Source organism: Trachemys scripta, chromosome 7 (assembly GCF_013100865.1).
Source record: "Trachemys scripta elegans isolate TJP31775 chromosome 7, CAS_Tse_1.0, whole genome shotgun sequence".
In the NCBI taxonomy this organism is placed as follows: domain Eukaryota; kingdom Metazoa; phylum Chordata; order Testudines; family Emydidae; genus Trachemys; species Trachemys scripta.
In genome coordinates, this window is record NC_048304.1 from 33,556,380 (window position 1) to 33,568,976 (window position 12,597).

Genomic DNA, 12,597 nt, shown 5'->3' on the forward strand with positions numbered 1-12,597 from the left:
TCCTGTTGCTTTGTGCCCTGGCCTATGCCCCTTGCTCTGGTATCTATTCAGATTGTACTGAAGAAACTATGTTTGATTATTTATAGGATAATCCCAGTAAAGGGTGAGACCTGTATCAATAACGTACACTATTAAAAAGGGCAAAGTGAAACAAAACCTTGCAACAGCTACTGAGCATTCCAAGTTTTCCAACCCAAGCTTATGCTCATGCTGTGTTCCCTACAGCACCCGGCTGGGAGAGTCTGGCTCTGGAGTACCTGAGAGCTCCTCTCACAGTCAGTATTCCTGTCCTGCTTCCTACACTACCCCTGCTGGGAGAAGCCAGACCTAGACTATCTGGGAGCTCCCTCCCTCCAGCTCGCTCTGCTGGAAGATGCTGGAACTGGAGTAGCCAGGGGCTACCCCCACAGCCAGTGCTCCTGGTCCCAGATGTTTATGTAGCTGGGGACATGTAATGGTTCTACCTCAGCTCCACAAAGGGCTTGTTATGGGGACCTAGGGTGACCAGACAGCAAGTGTGAAAAATCGGGACAGGAGGTGTGGGGTAATAGGAGCCCACATTAAAAAAAAAGCCCCAAATATCGGGACTGTCCCTATAAAATCGGGACATCTGGTCACCCTAGGAGGGACCCAGCTGTAGGGCTCTCTCCAACTTTCCTCAGCCTCCCTGGGGTGCAGCCTGGGCTCCAATTCCTCTGGGGGCAATGGCAGCTGTCCCAGGAGGGGAGACTGTTTCCATCAGGGTATGCCCAAGGGGGGCCTTGCACAGAGGCCGTCAGGGACGGAGGGGTTTGGGGAGGGAGTAGGTTCTTCAGAGCTCGGAACTATCAGCGAGTAGGCGACATTGACACACGGACACTAGACGCTGACACTGCACCCTCACGGGAAGCGTTTCCTGTTCCGTTCTTCCGCTCCCTAGAACCCCAATAGGTTGGGTCAGTACTTCCGGTGGCCAGGTTCCGCTGAGTTACGAAAGTCTCTATTGCCGGTTTCCTTGCTACCTGAGGAACTTTTCCGTATTTCCGGTTCCCCACTGGGCGCCGCCATCTTCGGAATCGGCTTCTTCCTGCTGCTTCTGTCCCCGCCGCCATGTCTAAGGCCCTGGAGCAGGGCAAGGAGACCGCGCCTCCCCCCAAGCCTCTGTCCGAGAGCTGCTGGGGCTGCCGCATCCTGTCCGGCTCGGTGCTGATCGGGGCCGGAGTCTGGGTCTATCTAGGCTCGCGCAGGGTCATAAGCCGGGGCATCGCCTCCTCCGTAGGGAACATCGTCCAGCTCGTCTTCGCAGCCAGTGAGTGCGCGTGCGGGGTCAGGGGCGGGCAGAGCGTGCCCTATCTCCATGGGAACCGTCCTACACGTCAGTGAGTGCTGGGGTCACAGGTCGTATTGGAGGTCAGGGGCATGTGACGTCATTGACGGGGGGCAGGGGGTTATAGGTCACCTTAAGGCCAGGGTTCAAGAGCCACACCAGCTACGTGGGACCAGCCATACAAATCACCCCCATCAGGGGCAGTCCAGCCTCTAGGGTAGGGAAGGGTCAGTGGCATTACCCCATCTCTCTGGGACTGGGGGGTCACTGAGGTATGGGGCAAGGGGGATCATAGGTCATAGAGGGGTTAGGATAACTTCCATGTCTCCCACTACTCCTACTTCTGTGCTGGCTTTAAGGAGCATATGGGCTCATGAGCTAGCAAGTCCCCACCTCCAGGGAAATTATAACCTACATGTTGACCATCCCCTTTAAGTTCCTGGGGGGTCATGCCCTTAAGGGGAGAGTCAGTCCTATACAGCCACCCCCTGATGTCTCCTGCCTTTCTCCCCTTCAGATCTCCTCTGCTGCGGCGTAATCATCCTAGCTGATCCATTTGGGAAACTGAAGAAGTAGCACAAACAAGGCAGGACAAGGTGTAGCTGCTGCCTCCACCAGCGCTGGCCAAGTCAAACAATGTGTATTTGGGACAATAACATGAATCCAAGAGAAAACTGTTTGCTTTTTCTTACTATAGTAGCCTCACAGTGGTACCTGGGAGAGAAGAGACCCACCCTAACTCCCCCATTACTACAATCCCCATCTTCTTCTCCACTAAGCTACAGCTGCCTGCAACCCTTCCCTCTCTGCTTGCCTTATGCCATGGCAGCTCCCCAGACTGCCCCTCTGGTGTAATCCCCCAGACTAGCTCCTGCTGATGGGATGAGCTATGACAGTATTTCTCCCCTGTCTTAACTCACTCTGTTCATTCCAGCATCCAGTTCTAATTTAACCTCCTGCTGCTTTGAAACCCCCCCCCCCCCCTTGGCTCCAGCTAGGCTCTGCTCAACAAGAACTGGCTCCATGGGGCCTGGACTCTCAGAACTGGGGGGGGAGGAATTGCATTTCAATCTATCCTAGGAAGTAGTGACTCGGAAAGACAGGGATAATCAGCTGACTAGGAGCTCCTAGTGTAGTGCTTTAGCCAAAAGGGATAATGTGATCCTTGGCTGTATGAACAGGGGAATCAGGGCCGGCACAACCCATTAGGCGACCTAGGCAGTCGCCTAGGGTGCTACAATTTGGGGGGTGGCGACCGCAGCGGTATTTCAGTGGTGGGCAGCATTGCGGGGCGGCACCTTCCACCGCCTAGGGCGGCAGAAAAGCTGGCGGCGCTCCTGAGGAGAATCTCATGTCAGAAAAGAGGCTTTATTCCCTCTGCAGCTGGCACTGGTGCAGCCACTGCTGGAATACTGTGTCCAGTTCTGGTGTCCACAATTCAAGAAGCATGTGAATAAGCTGGAGCGGGTTTGGAGAAGAACCACACGAATGATTAAAGGATTAGAAAGCCTGCCTTGTAGTGACAGACTCACAGAGCTCAATGTTTTCACTTAAAGTGGTTAGGAGGTGACTTGGTCAGTCTAGAAATGCTGACATGGGGAATGAAAATTTCATAGATGGCTTTTCAATCTGGCAGACAAAGATCTAACAAGATCCACTAGCTGGAAGTTGAAACTAGACAAATTCAGACTAGAACTAAAATGCGGATTCAACAGGAGGGTCATTAACCATTGGAACAAGTTATTCAGGTCTGGGGTGGATTCTCCATCACTGGAAATTTTTGGCCAAGTTCGCAAAGCCCTTCGGCTCAACTTGATAGCATTTCTGTGTGGAACATGATCACTTTTAAATGCCACATCTGGTCAATTCCAAAATTTCCAAGGGTGTTGTAAGCATCAAAGGCCAGAAACCCAAAAAGGGGGACACACGAAGCCCCCGCCTATTAATGCTTCTCATATAATACCCCATCAACTACATCCAATAGTGTAATGTTGACAGCCTGAATTATTTCTATCAGACAGAAATAATGGGGGCACACAAAGCTATTGGTACAGGAGGCGAAATGGAAGACACTGGTGTGAGAATGGGGGGGGGGGCAGTCCCTGAATTCTCCCTGTCTAGGGGAATTTCAGAAGGGGATGGGAAGGTGGCAGCCAGGCAGCTTTTGGGGGAACTCAGCCCGCACAAGCTCCAAAGTGGGCATCCCCCTCGTTAAATCTGATGGGATGCTTTTCTCAAATCCCCTTTAGTTCAAACAGGAATGCATGCAGGGATGCCCGAGGGCCTGCGGTCAGGTCAGACCAAGTGAGCACAGGGGCCTGTTACTAATCCAGACAGATGCTGGACCCAGCCAGGGGCTGAGTGGGCTTTCCCTCTTCAGTTGTACTGGAAGAGTTTGTGATTCGGCAGCATGGCTGGGAAGGTGCTAACAGATAATGGACAGAGGGTCAAATTCTGTCCTCAGTGCTGAGAGCATGCAGCACCTAGTGCTTAAAATAAAGGGCCTGCTGGGTTTTATGGCTGACCCAGCACATGACCTCAGGCAGTGGCACTGAGCCAGCAAACTGGGGAGGGAAGAAAAAGATGTGGAGAGTAAGGGTTCCATCCTGGGAGCAGCACCTACTGCTTTAACTACTGATTGCAGCCTCAGCCCAGCACCCCCAGCAAGAACTGGGCTGCTCCCTGCCCCCTCCCGCGTTCCCAGCCAGGCTCTTTGCAGGGAGGCTGGCACAGTCATTCCCTTTCCGCAGGGTTTGGATTACAGAGGTTCCCCCCAGCCCAACTGCAGGAACATCTGCTCCAAAAGGGCCCCCATAACTCAAGCTGCCCAGAGGGCAAGCGGGAGCCCCAGGCCCAGAGTGCCCCATATGCTGCTGCTCCTTCAGGGAACAGAGCCTTAGAATGGGCTTCCCAGCCCTGAATGCTTGGGGAGGGTCCTGGGACACAGGCCCCTTCTCACTTGCCCTCTGTTAAATTATCACCTTCAGCAGCAGCTTTGAAACCCCATTCCAAGTCCAGGCCAGTGAGGCAAAGCCCCCCACAGGGGTATCAACAGCAGCCTGGCTCCTGCCTATGCCCACTAATTCCATACTGGAGCCCACACTCATTCCCTCAGGCTTATAATAATAATAATTAATGGAGATATCCTATCTCCTAGAACTGGAAGGGACCTTGAAAGGTCATCAAGTCCAGCCCCCTGCCTCCACTAGCAGGACCAAGTACTGATTTTGCCCCAGATCCCCAAGTGGCCCCCTCAAGGATTGAACTCACAACCCTGGGTTTAGCAGGCCAACACTCAAACCACTGAGCTATCCCTTCCCTTGTGGGGAGGGTAGGAGCTGGACTGCCTAGCCACAGCTGTTTTCCATCTCTTCACCCACGCAGCTCCCTCCCCCTTGGTGGCAATACTGCCCCCGCTGAGGGGAGCACAGAGCACCGTGCACCAGGGCAGGAGAAGGGGAGTCACAGCCTATTCAAACCCCAGGGCTGTACCTCAGGCTCTTTACTGACCACGGGCCAGGCCTGGGTGTCACATCTCACCTGGAGGATGGTATGGTCCTGCACAGCAAGTGCCCCCCACTCTCCCAGTCCTGCCCCACACCTTAATGTTGCACTGGGGCCAGCCCTGAGAGTAAGGGGAGAGCACCTCCTGCAGAGCTTGGACTTTTCTTTGTGCTATCCCCTCCCCATAGTGCCCCCATTGAGCATGTGGGGTAGGACAAGGTCACACTGTAAGAATGGAGAGAGCAGAGGAGTCTCTCCCCACAGACTGCCTAGGACAGGGCATCTTCCCTACCCAGGCAGGGCCAGGCCTTTCCCCTCTGACTTCTCCAGTTTTTCCTCCCAGCCTCTGTCTATGCAGCACCTGCCATGACAGACCCCACTCTTGGCTACGGGGCATCTGTGCAGCACCCGGTGTGACAATGGGGTCCCCATCTCCGCTACGGGGGGTGATAGTGGCAGCAGCATTTTCTGTGCAGCATCTGGCACAACAAATCTATGACCCTTGGACTATGAATCTGTAGTGGGGTCCCCTCTCGGCTGGTGGGGGTCTGCTCAGCGCCCATCCTGCTGGCTGCCCCCTCCAGCTCAGCTGGGGCCTCCTTCCCATCAGCCCACCAATAGCAGCATGGGGGAATAATGGGTGGCGGCGGCGGCAGAACAGATGATGTTTATTAGTGTCCCTGGTGCTGGGGCTTGCGCTGTGGCACTCCCCCAGGGAAGCTGGACACATACCCCCCTGCAGCCGCTATGCTGGGTTCCAGTCCTGGGGAGGCGAAATGGTCAGTCACTTCTCTGGGCTCAGTCGGGCAGGGGGAGGGGCAGAACCACGGTGTGAGGGTGGCAGAGGGAACCACAGGAATCCAGGGCCGGGGTGGGAAGGGAGCTCCGGTCACAGCACGCATGAGCCAGGGCGTCCTTCAGCTGTTACACTTCTTGGCCACTATGAGAACGGCCGAAGGCACCAAACCTGTTGGGGCAGGAGACAAGCTGAAGCCAGGAACCGAGTGCATATGGGTTGTGAGTGGAGCAGGTTTGATCCCTGAGAGTGGGAGCGATTTCAGCATGGGGGTCTGAGCTGGAAGGGCCCTGGGTGTTCTGTGGTTTGCATCCTCCCCCAAGACCCTGCGGTGGCTGGTGCCAATAGCTGGCGCAGCTTGCACTGCGCAGAGAGCCTACAGGGCCGCAGCCTACCCTGCTCAAGTGAGGACAACAGGGACAGAGCTGGCTCTTGCAGTGGACTCTCTGCTTACAGCTCGGGCTCCTGTCCCCAGCACCAGCCAGCAGCACCACCCCACAAGCAGACTCCATGCCCTCCCTTCCCTGATAGGGGCCCCGAAGGAACAGCTGGTGGTCCTGCAGTCATGAGTCCCCAGCCCAGATCTGTTTTCAAAGGACTCCCCGCTGTTGCTTAGTGGATAGAGTAGTGGGGTCTGGGAGTCAAGACTCCTGGTTTTATTCCCCAGCTCTGGGACGGGAGTGGGATCTAGTGGGTCAGAGCAGGGCAGCTGGGAGCCAGAACTCTTGGTTCTATTCCCCAGCTCTGCTGCTAACCGTGCCCTCAAACCAGTCACTTTGCCTGCCCCTCCCCCCCAGGCTTACCTAGCTCCTGCAAGGGCTTCTCCATGTCCTCGTCAGTGAAGATGCGGCGGGGAAAACTGGTGAGGAGGTGGAAGGGCTCCCCGCCATCCTTGCGGTTCAGCTCTATGTACAGCCGCACGGCTGCCAGCTGCTCCTTGGCCTTGAAGGTCTGCGTGAGTGACGTCCCATCCAGCAGTCTCACCTGGACGGAGGGCAAGAGGGGCTGAGTGCAGGCCCCATGCCACAGTGGGGCAGCATGCTGGGAGGGCCAGTCCCCCTGCGTTAAGAGGAGAGCTGCCTGTGTTCTCCTTGTCTTGCAACTCTGGGTGTTATCTCAGAGACAGAGGGCTTCCTCCAGAGCTGCAGCAGCAAGCCAGATCAGGCCAATATCCCAGTGACTGCCTGGGACCCCCACCACCCTTCCCAGCAAGGCCTGCTGTCTGCACCCACCCAGAACCCACAGCAGGGGATGATGGGGGGTAGACTGGCATGTGTGTAATGAGCAGATGGACGAAGCACAAGAGTCTGTGGGGCTGCCCCCTACCCGGGTACCTGTATTCGGCACTGGTCATACTCTCTCTTCGTGGGCGGTTCCTGGCTGGGGGATGAGGGCACCGGTGTCTCCTGCGCTGACTCAGCTGGGGCCTGGGAGCTGCTGCCACCTCCAAACTGGATGGGAAAGGTACACGGAGTGGGACAGCCACTAAGATGCAAATGGGTTCCCCTTTCAGCCCAGGCTTCCCTAGGGACCCCACCCACCCACTCCCTAGCACTCACACAGCGCCCCACCACCACCACCACCCATACCCAGCAGGCACAGGACAAAGCCACACCCAGGGCATCTCCCTCCCTTCATATAGGGAACTGAGCAGGGGATCTCACATGGTGAATGGGACCCACCACAGCCCCACCCCCTCATCAGCTCTTCCCCCTACAGCCTCCTTCCACACACACACACACACCCCCCACAACCTCCTTGCACCTCCCTCCCCCAGCTTAAGGAACAGCAGTGGCAGGAGCCACCATGGGGGCCCGGATCCCACCCAACCACTGCTGCTTACCCACCTTCTTGACTCGCTCTGCTTTGTCCCGCTCAATCTTCTCACGCACCCGCTGCCTGCAAGGAGAACAGGCCCAGTTAGAGGTGGCAGCATGGCGGAGGGTGTTTCTGCTGCAACGTCACGGCAAGGGCAAGTTCCATAACTACATCCACTCCTCCCCCTTTCCCCAATGCACCCCATCCCACTGCCCACCACTCCCTCCACCCATGCACCTACTCCCTCAGTCCCCCACGCATCCCCATCCCACTCCCCCCAGGCTCTCACTTGGCCAGCTTCTCCTCCATCTTCTCCCTGCGCCTCTCCTCTGCCATCTTCTTCATCTCGTCCTCCTGCAGCTTCTGGCGGATCATGGAGAGCTCCTGACCCTGCTTGCGCCGCTGCTTCTCCCGCTCAATAGTCTCCCGCTTCTCCCGCTCCTCCCTCTCCCGCTGCTTCTGTGCGATCAGCTCCATCATCCTGCGGGAGGGACAGGAGTGGGCACCACCTTCCACAGCCCCTGCTCCCCACAGGACCCACAACCCACAGGGACCAAATCCCCCTTGCTCCAAGAGCTACGCTTCCCAGCATGCCATTCAGCTGGCATCCCAGGGGGACAGGTCTCTCCCTGACAGCCAGGAAATCAGGGGGGTTGAGGGGGGCCTTCCTACCGCTTGGTCTGTTCCCTCTTCTCCTCTTCAGTCAGGGGGTGCTTGTCATCTCCCTCCGCCGAGCCCTCCTCCACGAGATCTGTAGGGAAAAGCCTCCATTATCCTCTGCTCAGAGGCAAGCACCTCCTGCTTCCCAAACGGGGTACACAGGTAATGAGCAAAGCACTGGGGCATTAGGGTGGGACCAGGATCCTTCAGAGCCCCCGTCACTCCAGGGCCTACCCCACATGGATGCGGAGGGGGGACCACAAGTGTGTGAGCCTGGCCCGCAGCAGGGCTCCCAACCCACCCCTCCTTCAGGCAAAGCCCACCCCTGAGTCAGTGGGATCCCAGCGCAGGTGGAGGGGGTCGCTCAAGGAAGGAACAGCCAAGAAGCAGGCAAGATACTGGTGCATATGAGCCACGTCTCAACCTAGAGGATCCCACAAGTCAGGGTGAGCAGCTTGCCCCCCCTCCACCCAGTGCAGGCAACTCCCCAGGGCTGTTCAAACCTGCTCTGGCTTCCACGGTCTCGGGGGTGCTTCCCTCGGGTGGCTCCTCTGTGCCCAAGACATGGCCCTGGGGAGGCACGTACGGCTCATCCACGTCAGGGTCATTCTCATGCTCCATGAGCCTTTTGAGGAGAGAGAAAGAACAAGCATCAGCAAGGAGAAGGCAGAGTCACAAAGGATGGAAACGCAGACAGATCTAGGGGGAGGGGAGGCTCCAACACACCAGTCCATGGCCTGCTCGATGCCTTGGTTCCCCGTCAGCGCCAGCGCCTTCTCTCTAAAAGAAACAAAGACAGCCATGGCTGAGTTCCACGCAGGAGCTGCACAGCTCTAATACTGCCCCATTCCCACAGCAGCACCGTACCCATGAAATGCTTCATAGACCAGAGACAGATGGACAGCTCAATGGGGTGACCCAAACCGCCACTGTCCAGGCCCTGAGAACAAATCTGGGTCTCCCCCTCTCCGGCCAATTGACAGAACATTACCCCAACCTGGAATAGACACCACAGCTACCAGTGTAACATCAATCCGCGAGTCAGGGATGAGGGGGACTCAGCAGGAAGCACAGAGGGGCCCGTGCCAGGCTGTATAACTGAAGTGATAATAACTTATGCTGGTGGAGGCTCTGGAAGGACTAGAATACTGTCTGCTTCAGGGCTGAGCCAATCCTTAGATATTGGGGGCTAAGGTGAGACCTTCATGGGGCTTACTCCTTTGGGTGCAGAGGCAAAAATAGCTCCCTTCTCTCCCGCCCTTACCCCCCCAGCACTGGCCCCTCAAAACCCTCCTACTGCCTAGGAAGGCCTACCCAAGAGCATGGAGGTGATTTCCCTTCTGCTCATGGCCTTGGTGAGATCAAGACTGGAATCCTGGGTGCTACCTTTGAAATTGGGTGTTGAGCCATTGAAGAGGGTGAGGAGAAGAGCCTCAAAAACAATTTGAGGGCTGAAGAAAACGCCTGACGGTGAGAGATTGAAAGAGCTCAATCTGTTTAGTTCATAAAAAAGAAGACAGAGGTGATCTGACTAGAGCATACGTAGTAGGGAAAAGAGCAGGCACTGAAGGACTCTTTAATGTAACAGAGACAGGGAGAACAAGAACCAACGGCTGGAAGCTGGTGCCAGACACATTCCAATGAGAAACAATGCACGTTTTTTCCCCGGGAGGGTGATTGACCATTGGAACAAGCTCCACAGTGCAGGGATGGAGTCTCCATCTCCAGCCCAGGCTCACTGCCCCTCTGGAAGATGTGTTAGTGAAACACAAGTGATCAGGCTCAATTCAGGGGGAACTGGGAGACATTCTCTGGTCTGTGCTATACCACAGGGCAGACTAGTTGATCCAATGGTCCCTTCTGGCCTTACCCTCTATAACAGCTTCTAGTAATCCTCTGAAGCACCCTGGGAGCCAGGGCGAGAAGGACCCTAGTTCTGCTCCAGTTGGTCCATTGCAAGGGAACTGATGCTGCTGGCCCCTACATCCAGCTTTGATACATGTAGCAGATTTGATTTCAAACAGATCCTGCTGTTCACACTCACTGGCTGTGTTCACTGGCCGGTCCCCCAGTGCTGTTCATGAGGGTGTGCCCAAGCTGCTGGGATTGTGAATTCAAGTTAAAGAACATCAAGCTGGCCCCAGCCCCTGCTTTGATTTGGTATTACCAAGGGGGTGCAGCACAGGCATCATTACACAGTGTCTCTGACATGTGACATAGCCAGTCTCCAGCCTCGTCCCAGGGGAGCATTGTATAAAAAAATATATGGAGATATATTTATCTCATAGAACTGGAAGGGACCCTGAAAGGTCATCGAGTCCAGCCCCCTGCCTTCACTAGCAGGACCAAGTACTGATTTTTGCCCCACATCCTTAAGTAGCCCCTTCAAGGATTGAACTCACAATCTTGGGTTTAACAAGCCAATGCTCAAACCACTGAGCTATCCCTCTGCCCAGTAAGCATTTCTTGTTTAGTCTGAAGAACCCGGGGCGGGGCTGGGCAGCGGCATTATCCCTGTTGTGCTGGTGGGGAAACTGAGGCAAAGGGACAGGACTCCCAGTCCCCTTCCTCTAACCCACTAGACCCCACTCTCCTCCCAGCACTGGGGATAGAATCCAGGAGTCCTGCTCTCAGCACTAGATTTTCCCACATTGCACCAGATCCCGCCGTGCTGCTGTTCTACAGCCATAGCCCATGACCCCCAGTCACTGGTAGGGAGCATCCCGACCTGGTCAAGATGCAGGGGCAGCTAAGGCAGCCTGTGGACGGCTGGGAGGGCAATGAGGGGATGGAAATAGGGGCATACATACGCTCTGTTCTGGGAGAAGCCCATCTCAATGAGACTCTCCAGTGCTGTGCACTCCATGATGTGCTGCTCTGGACCGAGCTCTCTCTCTGCAAAGGGAAGAGAGGGAGAAGATGTGTTACAGGGCAGCTCCAAGAGGATCGGTGGCTGCTCAAGGATAGAGTGGGACAGCTGGAGAACAGGATGTAATATGTGGCACATCCACTACTTGAGAGGTTCCTTGGGCCTGGACCCCACACCTCTCCCAGTGCCAGGAATAGAACCCAGGAGTCCTGGTTCCCAGCTCCTACTAGATCCCACAGACCCCTTGGGCTCACATGATTTATGCTGCTATAATGGGATTCACCCCAGGACTAAGCAGCATCACACAAGAGGGTTACAGGTAGGCCAGGGGGCAAAACCCATGGCAGACAAGGGCAAAGGGGCCACTCAGGCTGTGCCCAGGTGCAGAGCATTGTCCCTGAAGAGGTGTCCAGGAGCCAGAGAGGATGGGGTGTGTTGTCATTTAGCCCTCCTCTACCCACTGGGTTAAAGGTCCCCTTAGACCCTGCAACCAATGACTGGATGCACCCAGCTCACAGCTACATTCAGGCCCTGGCACCAGGGTCCACTCTCCTCCACTCCCCACCTCTGCATGTCTAGTGGCACCCCCTCAGGCGGAGACTCCGTCTCATCCCTTCTTTACAACCCCCCCCCCCAGGCAGAGCCCCCCACCCCTCCCCAAAGCCCCTGTATCTCCCCAGAGCCCCCCTCCAAGCCCCCGTATCCCCTCACAGAGCCCCCCAAGCCCCTGTATCTCCCCACAGAGCCCCCCACATCCCCCTGCAGAGCCCCTGTATCTCCCCACGGAGTCTCCCCTCGCGGGGGCCGGGCTAGGGGATTTTGGGGGGGCAGGTCCCGGCGGGGGATGGTATCCTGAGGACTCACCAGGTCCGACTATCGGAGGCTCCGCGCCGGAAGCAGCGAGACTCGAGCGGCCGCTGTGTTTGGTCATGTGAGGGCGGCAGACGGCAGCCGCCCAGGAACAAACGGCGTCGTACCGCGCTCGTCCTTAAAGGGGCAGAGACCCGGAGCGGAGTGGGGCTTAGTGTTTAGAAGGGGGGGGGGGATCAGGATGCCTGAGTTACATCCCTAGTTCTGCCACTGATTCACTGGGTCACTCGGGGTGAGTCACAGCCCCACTTTCTGCCTCAGTTTCCCCACATCCAACGTGAGAACCTACCCATTAATAGCTGCCCGAGCCACACTCCAGACAGGGGGTCCACAGAATAACCAGGACAGAGAGAAACATCCAGCCATGCCCTCTCTAGAGTGACCCCTTTCCCCCCTCATCCAGTGGAACTTATCTCAACCTCCCCACTGCAGGAGCTGTCAGGTCCCAGGCTCTGTCTATCTCACTAAGCCTATGCCAACATAATCTGGTCCCCATCACCAGAGCATCTGGCTGCCTCACAATCTTTACTGCATTTATCCTCACACACCCCAGGGAAGTAGAGCCAGGCTATTATCCCCATTGAAGAGAGCAGGAACTGAGGCACAGAAAAACTAAGTGACTTGCCCAAGATCACACAGGAAGTCTGTGGCAGAGCCAGGGAGTGAACCCGGGTCTCCCAAGTTTCAGACTAGTGCCCTGACCAACAGACCATCCTTCTTTTCTTGTGGAAGCAAGCCCCCTGGTGCCAGAGGAGAGGAGTGACGACCCCGATG

The 12,597-nt window shown here is 56.3% G+C and overlaps 2 protein-coding genes across 3 annotated transcripts; one reads left to right on the forward strand and one right to left on the reverse strand.

Moving 5' to 3' along the window:
• The first annotated feature begins 907 nt into the window (after positions 1-907).
• On the forward strand, positions 908-2,816 carry DMAC1 (distal membrane arm assembly complex 1). Of its 2 annotated transcripts, none has more exons than XM_034775668.1 (2): positions 908-1,358; positions 1,824-2,816. In XM_034775668.1, exons 1-2 carry the CDS (start codon positions 1,090-1,092, stop codon positions 1,855-1,857), a joined length of 303 nt encoding a protein of 100 aa, XP_034631559.1. In that variant the 5' UTR covers positions 908-1,089; the 3' UTR covers positions 1,858-2,816. The 2 variants fall into 2 exon arrangements, with proteins under 2 accessions (XP_034631559.1, XP_034631560.1); XM_034775669.1 differs by having other exon boundaries at positions 923-1,288.
• A 2,645-nt stretch (positions 2,817-5,461) lies between these two features.
• UBXN1 (UBX domain protein 1) lies at positions 5,462-11,923 on the reverse strand. Its single transcript, XM_034777481.1, has 10 exons — positions 11,818-11,923; positions 10,895-10,979; positions 8,811-8,864; positions 8,588-8,709; positions 8,097-8,175; positions 7,714-7,905; positions 7,454-7,505; positions 6,941-7,057; positions 6,410-6,590; positions 5,462-5,777 (listed from the first exon to the last, which is right to left on the reverse strand). Exons 1-10 carry the CDS (start codon positions 11,882-11,884, stop codon positions 5,728-5,730), a joined length of 999 nt encoding a protein of 332 aa, XP_034633372.1. The 5' UTR covers positions 11,885-11,923; the 3' UTR covers positions 5,462-5,727.
• Positions 11,924-12,597: the final 674 nt, after the last annotated feature.

Excerpts from the sequence above, each read along its gene's own strand:
- UBXN1 (XM_034777481.1), bottom strand. The coding sequence starts at position 11,884 with ATGACCAAACACAGCGGCCGCTCGAGTCTCGCTGCTTCCGGCGCGGAG. Across the intron at positions 8,176-8,587 it reads GACCGTGGAAGCCAGAGCAG|ATCTCGTGGAGGAGGGCTCG; the intron begins GTTTGAACAGCC and ends TTTTCCCTACAG. Across the intron at positions 7,506-7,713 it reads ATGGAGGAGAAGCTGGCCAA|GCAGCGGGTGCGTGAGAAGA; the intron begins GTGAGAGCCTGG and ends TTCTCCTTGCAG.
- DMAC1 (XM_034775668.1), top strand. The coding sequence starts at position 1,090 with ATGTCTAAGGCCCTGGAGCAGGGCAAGGAGACCGCGCCTCCCCCCAAG. Across the intron at positions 1,359-1,823 it reads GGGAACCGTCCTACACGTCA|ATCTCCTCTGCTGCGGCGTA; the intron begins GTGAGTGCTGGG and ends TCTCCCCTTCAG.